This window comes from Archocentrus centrarchus, chromosome 24 (genome assembly GCF_007364275.1).
Source record: "Archocentrus centrarchus isolate MPI-CPG fArcCen1 chromosome 24, fArcCen1, whole genome shotgun sequence".
NCBI lineage: Eukaryota > Metazoa > Chordata > Actinopteri > Cichliformes > Cichlidae > Archocentrus > Archocentrus centrarchus.
In genome coordinates, this window is record NC_044369.1 from 1,417,523 (window position 1) to 1,431,812 (window position 14,290).

Genomic DNA, 14,290 nt, shown 5'->3' on the forward strand with positions numbered 1-14,290 from the left:
GTATCTCAGGGGCCTAGCTCACAGGTAAACATGTAGCCAAGTGAGAAATTGATGGATGAAGTGGTGCAGCATCTGCCGTAACGAGGGCTCTGTACGGGTCTGTGTTCTCCTGCAGGAGGGTGGCCGGAGAGAAGGCGGTCTCTGGGTGTCTCTGCTTAGACTGCTGCTCCATGACCTGGAGCCACAACAGCAGGGGCCGCCGCCTCAGGAATCATCAAGATATATAATCTGCCAAGGAGCCTTTATGCTAATTATGAGCGACGTGTATCTAATGCCTGCCACGAGCTCTGTGTCCAGAAAGGACGAGCCAAACAGTCTCAGCAGGAAACCGTTCTAACGGCAGCCGTTGGTTGGAGAGGCGTCCCACCAGCAGCGTGTCTCCCTTCATCACTGAGCCGGTCACAGCAAACTCTGTTTTTTCCATTTAATGCTGGAAAATGTTTCGATTAAGCAGAGTTTAATGTGGTGTTTCTGTGGCCGAGCAGCAGCTGTGCACCAGGCCCTCCCTCCAGTTTAACGTCCACATCAGGAGGTACCGTACGAGGCTAAGGCTTCAAAGCATCTAAAATCACTGCCTAGATTCTAGTATCTTTGATGATGAGAGCAGAGCAGCCTGCAAGTCTCTACCTGGGCTGTAAAAACCCTTTGAGAGCATCGGTATTCTCACGGTTCACCGTCTGCGTGTTCTGGTGTCATCGGGGCGCGAGCTGACAGACAAACACGGGCCGGGGTGTAAACCCGGGGAGGGAAACGTGTCCGGGTCTCGCAGATGATGAATATTCACGTGCATCTGCTGTCACTGCATCCCGTTTCCTCCGACTGGCACAACAAAGCCACGGGGTGGAGTTTGACGTGACGGGAGCCTTTCAGTCAGACTTCCCCCGCCAGCGTTTGTCCCTCTTATCCCGACATGTACCGCGGCGAGCACCTGTCAGCCTCACACCTCCACGACATCCCTCCAGGAAGAAGAGTGAGAGGGAAGGTAACGCATGCTAAATTATGGAAATCAAACAGAAGAAATCCTCAGCAGGACGTGTAGGATTTATGACACTCAAAGGGAAGATTATCTCAGGAGAAGTTAAAACACAATTTGATCCAGTTTAACAGCAGATAGCATCATGATAACGAGAAGGTCCGTTTAGAGGTGTCTGTGAATCAAAGAGCTCGTGTGACAGGAATCCACATGAGGAGCTCAGAGAACAGCACTGCATGACTTTACTGCTAATTATGGAAAAATCCTTTAGGTCCACCTGAGGTACCAGGATGTGGTTTGATGTCACGATGTCCAACAATTTCTCAGCGTGTCACATCGAAAGACTTCCTGCATTTAAACCAGAGCTCTTTGTGCTTATTGGAAGGTCTGCAATGGACCACTAAAGGTATAACTACCTAACTAACTGGGAGCAGAGGTTTTTTAAACTTCAGTGGTCCTAATAAACTGTCACACTGTCTCAGCGCAGAGAGTGCTGTAATGGCACTGCACAGTGCACGGCCCGTATGCCACACATCACACCCACCTTGATTTTGACCATCAGGGCGTCGATGGAGGCGTCCAGCTCCTTGATCTGCTTGCTCATCTCCTGCTTGCCCTCCTTCAGCCCGGCCACCACCTCGTTGAAGCGGTCCATCCTCTTCTTCAGGTTACGCACTTTGACTAAGCCGTCGATCCTGCAACACAAACACAAAACTTCACTAATGAAAAACGCCCGAGGCTCAAAATTAGAGCGACTTTGGCTCATTAACGGGGGTGGGGGGGGGCTGCAGGAAGTTCACTTGGCGGTCACTAAAGCTCCATCAACTCTGCTGCAGAGCTCACTGATTAGCTGCACAATAATCTCAATCACAGTTTGGGCTCCAACACTTGATTAGCTTCCATGGCGACGCTTCGTTTAGCATTCCTGCTCTGCTGCAGCTGATCAGCTGTTCAGCTTTCCCTCCAAACTGTGATGATCAGCTGCTGCATTTTTAATGACCGAATCTTTGTACTCGGTTAAGGTTTGAACTCTTTTGGTTGAAAATGACCACATCTGACCACTTCAGCTGATGTTTGCTGTGTGCAGCGTGATCTGTGGATGTACTGTTGCTTCACAGCCATAATTTAAACCATATTTCTGACGTGCCAAACAATGACTTTGTGCCACCTCTGCTTTGACGATGCTCATTTCATGCTTGTCACCTTGTCACATTGCCTCACTCAATCTCAGTTTGTACCCAAACTCCTCCCGCCGGTCATCTGCCCCCCACCCAGCCTCTGTAATCACACACTCTGCCGCATCCCACGGCGAAGTGCGCAGCGTGCAGCAGCAGGTGGTTTATCGTCAAAATATCGGAGGTAATTAAAAGAGCTGCACGCGTCACGGAGCGATCGTCTCCGAGGGAAGACGTCTGAGCTGCACGAAGCGACGCCGTGAAGCTGAGAAAGAGGCTGATAATGAAGAGAAAGAAAGGAGGAAGAGGGGAGCATAAAGGGGGTGAAGGTAATGAGGAAGAGGAGGAGGTGGGAACACAAAGAGATAGAGATAAGAGAGAGATGGAGAAGAAAACAGGAGGTGCTGAGCAGGAGAGAAGTGTGAACTGAGGGGAAGATTTCTGAGAGACGAAGAGAGAGAGAAGGAGAGGAGAATCAATGGATTAAAAAGGGTGAAGAAAAGACGGGAAGTGTGAGCTGAGGTGTGAGAGAAACAAAAGAGAGAGGGAAGGATGGAGACAAGGAAGAACACGTGGAAGCAGGAAAAGGAAAGGAACCCACCGCGGTTTGTGTTTCTTCCTGCAGAGCCACATCCGGACCGTCTTCTGCATCTTGATGCAGGCGCTGGTTCGATACAGAATCTTGTTCTTCACTGTGACAGACAGAAAAAGATGAGACAAAGAACGACAAACACTCCAAAACAACGTCACAGCTTCCTGTGAGGAACCCAGAGAGGGTTACCTCTTAATGAAAGTGCTGTAAAGACCTCCCTCAGCACAGCAACGTGTGACAATCAACTGGAAGAGAGCGTCATGAGTTTATCACACTTTCATGTATTTACAGAAAAGTCACCATTCAGATTCCTGACGTGTGGATCGTTTATCGAGCCATTACCTCATTGGCTAACGAGCTGTCAGTCACAGCAGTGACGTGTCAATGATGAGGTTCACAGCTTTTTATAATCTATACGCTTCCTCACAAAACCACAAAGTGATTTGTGTGTGCAAACGTGTAAACCACAACACAAAGGCGTCCATTTGACTCTAAATTGGGCCATAATTTACAAAATGAACTTCAACAGGGGCAGCACGGTGGCGCAGTGGTTAGCGCTGTTGCCTCACAGATAGAATACCATCTGGAAGGCCTGGGTTCGATTCCACCTTGGCCCAGGCCTCTCCCTCTCTCTGTGTGGAGTTTGCATGTTCTCCCCGTGCTTGCGTGGGTTTCCTCCGGGTACTCCGGTTTCCTCCCACATTCCAAAGACATGCACTTACTGGGGTTAGGTTAATTGGCTATTCTAAATTGCCCATAGGTGTGAATGTGAGTGTGAAAGGTTGTTCGTCTCTCTGTGTTGGCCCTGTGACAGGCTGGCGACCTGTTCAGGGTGTACCCTGCCTCTCGCCCTATGACAGCTGGGATAGGCTCCAGCCCCCCCGCGACCCTGACCAGGATAAGCGGAAGCGAATGGATGGATGGATGGAACTTCAACAGGACCTGAAACTGCAGAATGAGACCTTAACCTCTTCAGGAAAGTGCTCCTTGCAGAGGTAGAGCCATTTTCTCAGGTGTTGCCCCCTGCTGGTCATTAGTAAGAATCAGAGGTGGGAAGTAACGAAGTACAAATACTTCATTACTGTACTTAAGTAGATTTTTTAGGTATCTGTACTTTACTTGAGTATTTATTTTTCTGAGTACTTTTTACTTTTACTTCCTACATTTTTACACAAGTATCGGTACTTTCTACTTCTTACATTTTCAAAACAGACTCGTTACTTTTTAACACGTCAGAGAGAAGTTTGCGTTTTCGGTCAGTGCGCCGTCAGTCATCAAGCGATCTGAGCCTAAACGGAGGAATATTAACATATAAGAGACAATCGTACTGGCGTATCCTCCATCACCGGGGCTTATCGGGTACAAAGGGATTAAATACACAAACCCATATAATTAATGTCTCATTTATAGCGCTATAATCAGGGGTTACAGCGGGCCGGACCGAATCCGTAAGTTGTGCTCGCAGGACACAAACAGCTTAGCTGAAGAGGAGCGAGCATGAAGGGAGTAACGTGTGGCAGGTAAATGCAACGTTTCTAAATGCTCAACAAATATCAGCAAACACACAGTGTGCAGTTTGTCACACAGTGTGTCTGCTAGCTAAAAGAAGAGCTGCTGTATTTCAGGGAGAGCAAAGAGAGAGAAGTTCACTCAGAGATGGAGAAAGAGGACAGGAGAGGAAGAAGAGAGGTTAGAATTAAAGGTAAGGACTGGAAAATAAACTGAAGTATGCTGACTTTGTGTTATTCAAAGATTGTATGAAAATACTGCAGTTTAGTACGTAATAAACAGGTTATCTTGTTGTACTGTATTTACAGTAAAGCTCTGTGTTCATGGTCAGAGTTACAGGTTACATCAGTGCAGCAGAGAAGTGTCTGAATCAAAGCTGCTGATGCTGAGATTCATTCACTGAATCCAACATTTCTACAGCCTGTATGCTGTCAGTGTAGGGGATGGAGATCAGCTCAGAGAGCTGTGAAATACTGGGTTACATCTTTGTGAGTTCACTTCATCCACACAGAGCAGTAAACCTCAGAGCAGCAGCAGCAGGTCAGCTGATCACAGCCTGCACACATTTACTGGAGCTCACAATAGAAAGCTGTGATTCTTCTCCCCATGCAGAGCCACTACAGCTGATCTTAGGGTTCCTCTACCTTCTGAATCCCACTGTAACCCCTGAGTATCCTCATGTTGGTGTTTAGGTGGAGACACAGTCACCCTCTACTATGGAGGATTGGAATAACGTTTGTGTTCTCATGTATTATTTTATATTATTACAATAATATATAATAAGGTTCAGTTAGCTTTACACAAAAATAGCAGGTAGAAACGTCCTCCAAAGAGCAACTTTTACTTTCTTACTTTGAGTACATTTCAGAGCCTGTACTTTTTTACTTTTACTTAAGTAGAGAAGTTGAACCAGTACTTCGACTTTTGCCAAAGTATTTTTTAACACAAGTACTTGTACTTCTACTTAAGTACAGAATGTTAATACTTTTGCCACCTCTGGTAAGAATGCAATTTAAGTTTGGTGGCAGGTTAACGCAGTACTGTCCACCAGCAGTACTGCATGGGTTCTTCTGAATCAATATTAGAATGTGACTTTTTGCCCAACTTTGGCAACATGTCTGAATCAGGCTTACAGTCAGACTGTATAAAGAAGATGGCCTTTGCGGCCTTTACTAGACGATGGTTGATGTGGCAAAGTTTCACTGAAAAGCTTTGAACTGGGCACTTTTGCCATCACCATATTAGAGTTATGGAACCAGACAGGATGTCGCACACACATCCAGCAGCAACTTAGCAACCAAAGGTAAAACTTTCCTAAAACACACCCAGCTTCAGGACCTATTTCACTGCACGTGGGAACCATAAAATGTCACGTTTTATTCAGAAAGACTTGAAACTAAATATCCACAGATCAGGAGAGCTGAGGTAGATTTTCCTATGTGCATTTGTGGATCAGCTTCAGATCCAGAAGCTGAGTCCATCTTTTATATACAGTCTGTAGAGTAAGCAGGGCGTCGGCCTGGTCAAAGTCAGGAGGCACCGTTTGTTTGTCTCATAGTTCAGGAGTAAATAAGTTTGCAGACTTCTGTCCTGATAAAAAACGCTCTTCTAGAGTGATTTCATTTGTGGCACCTGCTCTCTGATACAGTTTACCTCCTGTTCTGTTTACAGAAATTCATGATTTCTTTCCCGAGCACCATTTGTGATTCAGTTCCAGCCCTCTCCATCTCTGTGACAGCACCGGCGCCTTTCTCTGTCCTCCCAATGAAGCAAGTTTGAATTGAATTGAAGTGAGAAAATTAAAGAGAGAGAGGAGAAAGTAAGAGGGAGGCCTGGGGAGATGAAGTGTGAAAGATAAATAGAGACAGAGATCGATAACATCTCTGCTCGCTGCCAAATTCATTTCATCTTGTTATGACCTCCGAATATGTAACTTCTACACTGTCAATAACAGGATGATGAATTAATGACTTTGCATTTAGGAGAGCAGAGGACACCGAGCGCTGCTGCAGAATCAAAGTATTGTCTAACTGTTACTGCTGAAACCTCCTCAAGCAGCCTGGATTTCTGTTTAACGGGACAGGATGATGCGCTCTGGTAATTTCTGCAAATAAAGCTCGTTCTCAGTCTCAGACTCGGAGCGCGAGGCAGAGACAACGAGAAGGAAAGAGGGGATGAACCGAAGCCGAAAAAGAAGAGTGGGATAAATGGAGGCAGAGGAGTGTTATGATAGCAGCGGCAGTGACTGACACCCAGTGATAAACTCACCGGCCCCCTCCTCCAGGAGCTCCGCCCCACGTTATTACAGGCGGCCGGCGGTTTGTTTTTCCCGCTCCGCCCACGAGGGCCTCGGCTATTACGGTGAGCCATCAGCACTTTAGTAAAACTTGAAAAAGTACGGCACAAAGCAGAAATGGAGAAGGTTCGCCTTCCTCATAAGAAGTTGTGCCTTTTGAAACGCGTTGCTTTTATTTTGAAGGTGGAATGTCTGCAGTTCCCGGTGGCTGCCGACCGCTCCTGGGGTCTTACTCACTTGGTCCTACACGGACACCATGATTGGCACAGGTATGATGGGTGAGTTAACATCACGTGGTCGGTGGTCACACGTGACATTTAACATTAATATATATAATTAGAAACTTAAGTGGCTCTGTGGTGTAGTGGTTTACGCATCTGCCTAACATGTGAAAGCTCCCTGGTTTGATCCCGCCAAATCAAACATGCACAGCTCCCCGCTGTGAGTACGGGAACAGCTGGGAGAGTCTATGATAGGAAAAAATCACCTGATAAAAAATGACTGTCAGCAGGTACCTGTAAGATTCTGTGAGAGTGGCACGACCCAGTTTATAACTGAGACAATATAAAGTCAGTTATTATTATTAGGATGCTTTTTCTAACATTTCAGATGTAAAAATGTTTTATGGCTGCACAAACGCTGATATACTGAGTCTCCCTGAAGCTACATGTCATGTCTGAGGAGAGCCGGCGCTGCGTACATTTGATGACAGACAGACCGCACCACTGGACCTTCTTCCAGCGGCTGTGGATGAGCCACTTGTTGACCTTCTTCACCAGCTCTGCCAGGTGCTCCGGGTCCGACTTCATGATCTGGTCAAACTCTGCAAACTGGACACAACCGAGAAACACGTGATCAGTCATTTTTGTATGTTTACCCTGATACACTTTACCAAATACTGGGATTCATCCTCTGCTGAAAACAGTCCCAAAAAAACTCATCTATTTGTTGCTGTTCAGGAACGTTCTGCTAACACACGTTCTGGCTAGCAGGATAAAGTCTGTCTGAATGAGAGGGGGACACAACTATAACCTGGTCACACAGCAGAAAGTTAAATCTGGCTTTTCTGGTGTTTCTGCCCCACAATAAGGCGTAACAAGATTTTTCTCTGCACTCAACCTACGATCAGCTGACTGACTACAGTAACGAGTTGGTGCGAGTGCTGCAGAGAGCAGCAGAAGCTGTCGTGAAGCTTTGCTGTGTGCGTTCATCATTATAACAGCAACACTGGCTCTGCTGTGGACCCTTTGCTCCAAACCTGATGGTTTCTAGCTTGTTGGATGGACACACAAAGCTTCAGTTTTCTCTTCTTTGGTTGAGGTCAGTTGGCTAAACTGCTCCGTGACCTTAATGTGCTTCTTCTCTGTGGTGGTCATGTGCTCCGGGTCATTCCTTTATCCAGACTCAGTGAAGGAGGTTCCTGTCCAACAGTTTTCCATCTGTTCCCCAGAACCCCCCCACCACAACATTTCCACTGCCATGTGTGATGGTTAGCGTGGTGCTGTGGGGTCACGGTCAGTCTTCTTCCTCCAGATGCAGCAGGTGGACTGATGCCAAACATCTCCACTTTGGTTTGAGCTAAACAGCCTCAGCAGAGTCCTTCAGCTTCAACCTTCAGACAGATCTGAAAATGGGACTTCTTGAGGAGGGGGACTGATAAAGATAAACAATAGCAGCATCATGGTTTTCTTTAACAAGCTCCTCCAGTGTAGTCATCCCTCAGTGTCCTCCATACTGAGAGGAGATCGTGTGGAGCGACAGCTGCCGCTTCCTCACCAAGCTGCCTGCTGATGTTCTTGTAGCCCATTCCAGCCTCGTGAAGGTCAGCGATCTCATCCCTGACGACCTTAAACAGCTCTTTGACAGACAGCTGAGGTGCCAGTAAGTGATGCAATGACCTGTGAATGCTGGGAGGAGGCCCCGGGGCCGACTCAGGACACACTGGCTTGGAAAAACCTCAGTGTCCTCCTAGAAGAGCTGCAGGAAGCGGCGGTGGAGACAGGCGGACTTCTTGCTGGTCAGTAGTGGAGCAAACACTTCCTTCCCAGTAAAAAGCACATGAATTTGTACCTGTTGCAGATTTTTCTCGATTGTTTTGGTGATAATTTATCTAAAATTATAAATAATTCAACAGGGGGTCAGATACTCATTTCCCCCACTGTATTCTTTAACTTAAGTGGAAGAAAACACAGATTAAAAAGACAGTGGGACACAGAGGACACACAGACCTGCACGGCAGCTCGGTGTAACAGGTCTGTACGGTGCACACCATCACAGCGTCAGATCCTGGGAGTTTCTCAATCATAACCGCAGGTTTACTCTCCCTAAAGTCTTCATATGTCACTAAAGCACAGCCGGCAGACCGGAGGTGTGCGTTTATTCCAGCTCGAGTTTTCTCCATTCATGAATGTTTTATAAGTCGAGGCTATCGCCCACACTGTTTAATGCTTTCTGACTTTAACTGCTCTGTATTTATGAGTCTTCTGAGCTTCTTCATGATTGTGCGGCCGACATTTGTTGTGATCGTGTCCTCCAAAATACCCCTGACTCCCCGAGAGCCCGCCTGCCTCAGCCCCCCCCCCCCCCCCCACCCCCCCCCACCCCCCCACCCGGGGGGTTTCAGGCATCTGAAGCTTCACACCATCACATTAGGAGCTGCACTGCCTGAGATGTGCAAAGATTACCGGGGCTGCGCTTCAAGCTTCGACACATAAAACTTACTTTTCTGCCACCTAACATTTGCTAAAACTGGAAGCCACAACTGTCTGTGGCTGCTTGCAGGGGCAAACTGTTATTCACAGGGACCATGTGATGTTGTGTCTGCACTGGAGGGTGTTGTTGTCTTCAGAAAGCAGCCAGCAGAGGACTCAAGTATTTGTGTATTCCCCTGTGCTGCATCTATAGCAGCAGGCTTATAGTTTGTCCAGCACACAGCGTATTGAGACCCTCTGCAGCAAATGTGCACACTTTCATAAAGTCCCTCTTGGAAGCCACGCGTCGAGCCCAAATGTGATGAATTATTCATTTGGTGAGAAATAAAAAAGCCCATCTGTTGGCTCCACTTCTTTAGAAAACCTCATCTCATCTCACGTCAACAGCCAAAATGACTAATGTGCTTTCCCTTTGAATCTATTGTCTTTCTTTAGGGGAACAAAACCTATATTGGCCAGAGCGAGGAGGGAATACAGCAGTTTTTCTCACCTTCCCGGGCCGGAAAAACACTCTGGTCAGGCCAAACTTGTAGTCGTTCTCATTCAGCCCCAGAGCTTTGAACAAAGCCTGCAACACAAACAAGCAGGACGCGGATAAACATGCAAATACAGCTTCATTCAGATGGTAATCATAAGAGCTCGAGGTCGAGGCGAGGAGGACTGACTTTGCAGAAGAGCCGCGGGTCGAGGCGGGTGAGCTTGGGAGGCATGTACTTCTGGTACATGTTGTAGAGTTCGTGGAAGGGAGCTCTGGAGGGGAAGCCGCCCTGCATCAGGTCCAGCACCGAGACCATACCTACGAAAACAGGAAAGAACAGAGGCGGAGACAAAACGTTAGAGATCTACTGCTGAGCCTGCTTTAGTTCCCACACAGCCAGCCAAGCAGCAAAGGTCAGAGCATCTCACTCTGAACCAGAAGAAGTCAGAACATCAAATCTGATATAAACCACATATTTCAGCGAAGGACTGAAAACTCGAATCTGCCGCTCGAAGAACCGGAGTCACCGATGTTTTCAGGTGTGCACGAATATGATTATTTATAGAAATATGTGATATCAAGAAGAAAAGGGATGAGCACGTAATGTAAGTTTGCAGATTTTACGCCTCCTTAGAGCTGCTTTCACATCAAACAGCTCTAAGGACGACCTGTCTGCAGGAACCCATCAGAGAACTTCCTGTTTCCTTCAGAACCTCTAACAGCAGCTCTGCAGAGATGAAGAGCCAGTATTTGTAATACCATCTCAGCCTCTTCACTTTCTCTCTACATTTCTTTGCTGTGTGGTGGACGGCTGGCAGAAATCCCGCCATCGCATCCAGGCTTAATAAAGCCTGGATTTCACCCACGTCCACTTAGAGCTGATGTTACATTTGCACGGTCTTACCCATCTTTACACATTTCTCAGAGAGAACAAACAGGATGTTCTCCAGGGACCGAGTCTCAGCCCAGAGCAGCTTTTCAGGAACTGAAGACAAAACTGAGGGGAGAGACCCGCAAACAAGAAGATGCTGCAGTGAAGGCCTGCCAGCATCAGGATGCTGATGGTTCAACTACTTCATCCATCATGTTAGTGTGGCCCATCACCTCTGAGGAAACAAACACCTGTAGTTCATAAACAGTTGATGCGACTTCTGTTAAACGCCTGAATCAAAGCTGAAAGTCTGCAGTCCAGTCACAGCTTGATTGATTGTGGTGGCGTACAGATGCAAAACTAACAAATGCGTCACTGCACAAACACTCACAGCTGTCAGGAAAAACAAAAACAATATCATTTCCCAGAAAAACAAAACTCACAGGCGACAGATGGTATCGTTGTTGTTGTTGTTTTTTTTTGGGGGGGGGGGGTAGACACTACCTTGTACAGTCGGTTGTTAGAAATATGGGTAAAACTACGCTAAGGCTGGCACAGGAAGCTGAGGCGAGCTTCCCCTGTTCCCTAAAAAGAAAGAAATCAGAGCCTGACCCTTAAACAGCTCGGTCCCATCAGTCTGTGCGGGCCAATTAGCATCATTTGTCAGCCTCTGCATGCTCGGCTCCGTGACCCTCTGTGTCTGCTGCCTGTGCTGCCATGACTCCGTCTGACTCATTACATTAATCTGTTTATTTAGACCCCCTGTAAACGCAGATCATTTGCCATCTTTGAAGCATTGTTAGTGATCTCATTTTGCTCTGGAAGCTTCTATCAAAGGGCTCATTTCCAGACATCTTTCATGGCAAACAGATGCTGCTAATTGGCATTCATTCATGCTCGCGGCAGTGTTTGTTAGTGTCCTCGAGTTGCTTTGGAGCTCATGACCTCCATCGAGTGTTTTTCAGTGATTCTGTCGATCCCCTCCTCCACGGCGTGAAGCACTCTCGGCCGCACAAAATGAGTTAACCGTCTGAGTCGCAGGACGTACGCCACAAATTCGAACTGCAGAGTAACAAATGCAAACGCACCACACAAGACTCAGCATGCACCAGAGGGCCCACCGCGGCACCGTGTTTTTTCAGGTGTGGTTTCTCAGCATCGTGGACGGTCCACGCCGCTGGGACTGGTCACCGCAGCAGGACCGAGCGCTCCTTTCCACCTGTGGCTCTTAGACGAACTATAGAAAAACTGCTCTCCATCCCGACAACATTAAAAGCATTTAAAATTATAACCATCCTCCCACAGCGTCCGTCTGTTCTTCAGCAGATGGGTGATTATTACTACAGGATCCCTTCTAATTTATTCTGTTATCACTTACATTTGCCAGTAGCATTAATATTACATTTAACACTGTACACACTGACATACTGTTGCTCTTATCTGTATCTTGTAGCTTTATTTTGTTGTTCAAATGTATTTTTGATGTTTTTACTCTCAGCTTTTCTGAGTTATGGATGGCAAAAACATTTTCTTCAGGAAACAAGCATCCATACTTATTGCACTGAGCATGTAAAAGTCACAGGAACTCCCCTCGGGATTAATAAAGTGAGTCGCCCCCTGCTGACCATTAGACAAACAAAGGAGGTTTAAGGCTCTTCTGAATGGTCTCTGTGCAGACTCCCAACAGTCTGGACTTTCTGCTCTAACTGAGCATTTGGAGCATGTTTTTACAACAGTACGAGCTACAATCAGCCACTCACTCAGCTCCAAGTGGTTCTTCTAACAGTCAGGCATCGAGGCAGTTTGATATGTAGAGCAGAGCAGCCGAGGGTCGTCTACCTCCTGAGCTACAGCCACCACAATCGCTGGACAGGGGAGGTGAATTTTTACTGAATAACTCTTCCAGTTGGATCTTATTAAGGCTTAAAATGAAGAGCTGGTGGTGCATTTTTGAAACTGATTTTTGCCTTTTTTAGAGAGCAGTAAAAAAAAAAAAAAGGGGGGGGGGGGGGGGGGGCAGCAAAGGCCAGTCCAAGAAGTCTGCACTTCAGTGTTGGTGAGTGTAATGTTAGTCTTTTATTAGCATTTATTAGACAGCAGATGTGTGTTTCTTTGCACTGCAGTCAGCCAAAATGCTGATATCAAGGCTTCAGTGCTGCGGCAGCGGATATGTCCATCTTTTATTTACAGTCTTCATCCTAAAACAAAGAAAATGTGCGTGACGACAGAAGGACCACCGCGGCATCTTTAAACCCAGATTTACAAAAATACTGTGACCCGTGTTAAACTCGCCATCTCCAGCTTTAATGATGATTTGATTTCCCTCGATTTCACACCTCCAGGGTTCCTGCGGGTTATTATTAACCGAGAGCGACAAAGACGGTCCCCGAGTTTCTGCACTTCAGGAAACGTCCACGAGCGCTCGGTGATTAATAAAGCTCCGGTGATGAGTGACGATCCTTCCTGAGCCCGAGGATCACATTCAAATCTTCCCCATCATTACCTTCACGCCATCAAGTGTGAAGCACTTTCTTCCACCGAATAACTACCCGTGCCCGGCGCCCCGCGATAACAGAGGCTCCCTCTCGTGTATTCAGATAAAGCTGAAGGTTGTAGAGTGCTGGCCCCGGGCTGAACACCACTCATATCAGGCTTTCAGCTGTAATTGCTGCACCGCTTCCTGTTAGGGGACGTGATATCATCTTTAATTGAAACATCACCCTTCACAGCTACACGGAGGCCATTTCCAAAAGTGCGGGTTTTCACCTTGGAGCTCTTTAGGGGGGCGTGAAGGTATTAAAAAAACAGATCCGTGCTTTTGTTTGAAAAAGAAAAGAAAAAGCCTGAATTTTATCCCGCAGTGCGCCTCCACACATGCTTATTAATCCTGTTACTCAGCTTCAACATGTCACTGATTTACTTAAGCCCCCTGAGCCTACCTGCACTCTCTGCTGAGGCAGCTCAGATCACATGATCCTGCCCCGTCTCAGATTAAATCTACATCTTGTTTTCGGCGGTTCAAACCTGAACTTCCCATTTCAGGGCCTGACCGTGTCACTCCGGTACACGGAGCTCTCTCGCGTCTACTCCGAACCTTCGACGCTCCGATTCCCAGCCCAATAAAACTGATAAAGAGCTCTGCAGGGCGCGGGATGCGAGCACCGGGTCTGTGTGGACGGAAGCATAAACCGAATCTCCGAGGATATTAAACTGGAGCTCATTACTTTACCTCCAAACCCGAGGAAGAGGAGGGAGCGCTTGGCTTCAGGGGAAAGGAAAATGGTCCCAATCACAGGCAGGAGCACGAGAAATAAGCGCTCCTGATTACACCTGAACACACAGGTTACAGGTAAAGTGGTGACGGATTCATTTTAAATGTGCATACTTCATTTAAAAAAACACAGAAGTTATCAGTAAATCTCAATAATCCATCTAATCAAATATAAAATCCACCTCTTATTAATGTTACAGTAACACCTGATATTTCAGCTGCAGCCTAATTAACACATTTTAAATCTAAGGTCCTTTTTTAGCACCTTTTTAAAAACATCAAAGAAATCTGCCTCAAATCAAGGAGCAAAGTTTGAATTTGTCACATCTTTGTGCTGTTGTGGACTCACTGCAGTCTGACAAACTGTGTGATTTCAAATGGGCAGCTGGGCCATCAGAGTTTAATCTGAACTAT

The 14,290-nt window shown here is 46.8% G+C and overlaps 1 protein-coding gene across 5 annotated transcripts in view; it reads right to left on the reverse strand.

The window, feature by feature from the left end:
• Positions 1-14,290, reverse strand: part of myo6a (myosin VIa) — a 150,240-nt gene that overhangs the window by 34,860 nt on the left and 101,090 nt on the right. For all 5 annotated transcript variants that reach the window (XM_030721419.1, XM_030721418.1, XM_030721417.1 and 2 more), the window contains exons 21-25: positions 9,922-10,052; positions 9,747-9,824; positions 7,246-7,375; positions 2,750-2,840; positions 1,518-1,668 (exon numbers count right to left, since the gene is read on the reverse strand). In XM_030721419.1, the coding sequence (XP_030577279.1) occupies positions 1,518-1,668; positions 2,750-2,840; positions 7,246-7,375; positions 9,747-9,824; positions 9,922-10,052 (581 nt within the window). The remainder of the gene's footprint in view (positions 1-1,517; positions 1,669-2,749; positions 2,841-7,245; positions 7,376-9,746; positions 9,825-9,921; positions 10,053-14,290) is intronic.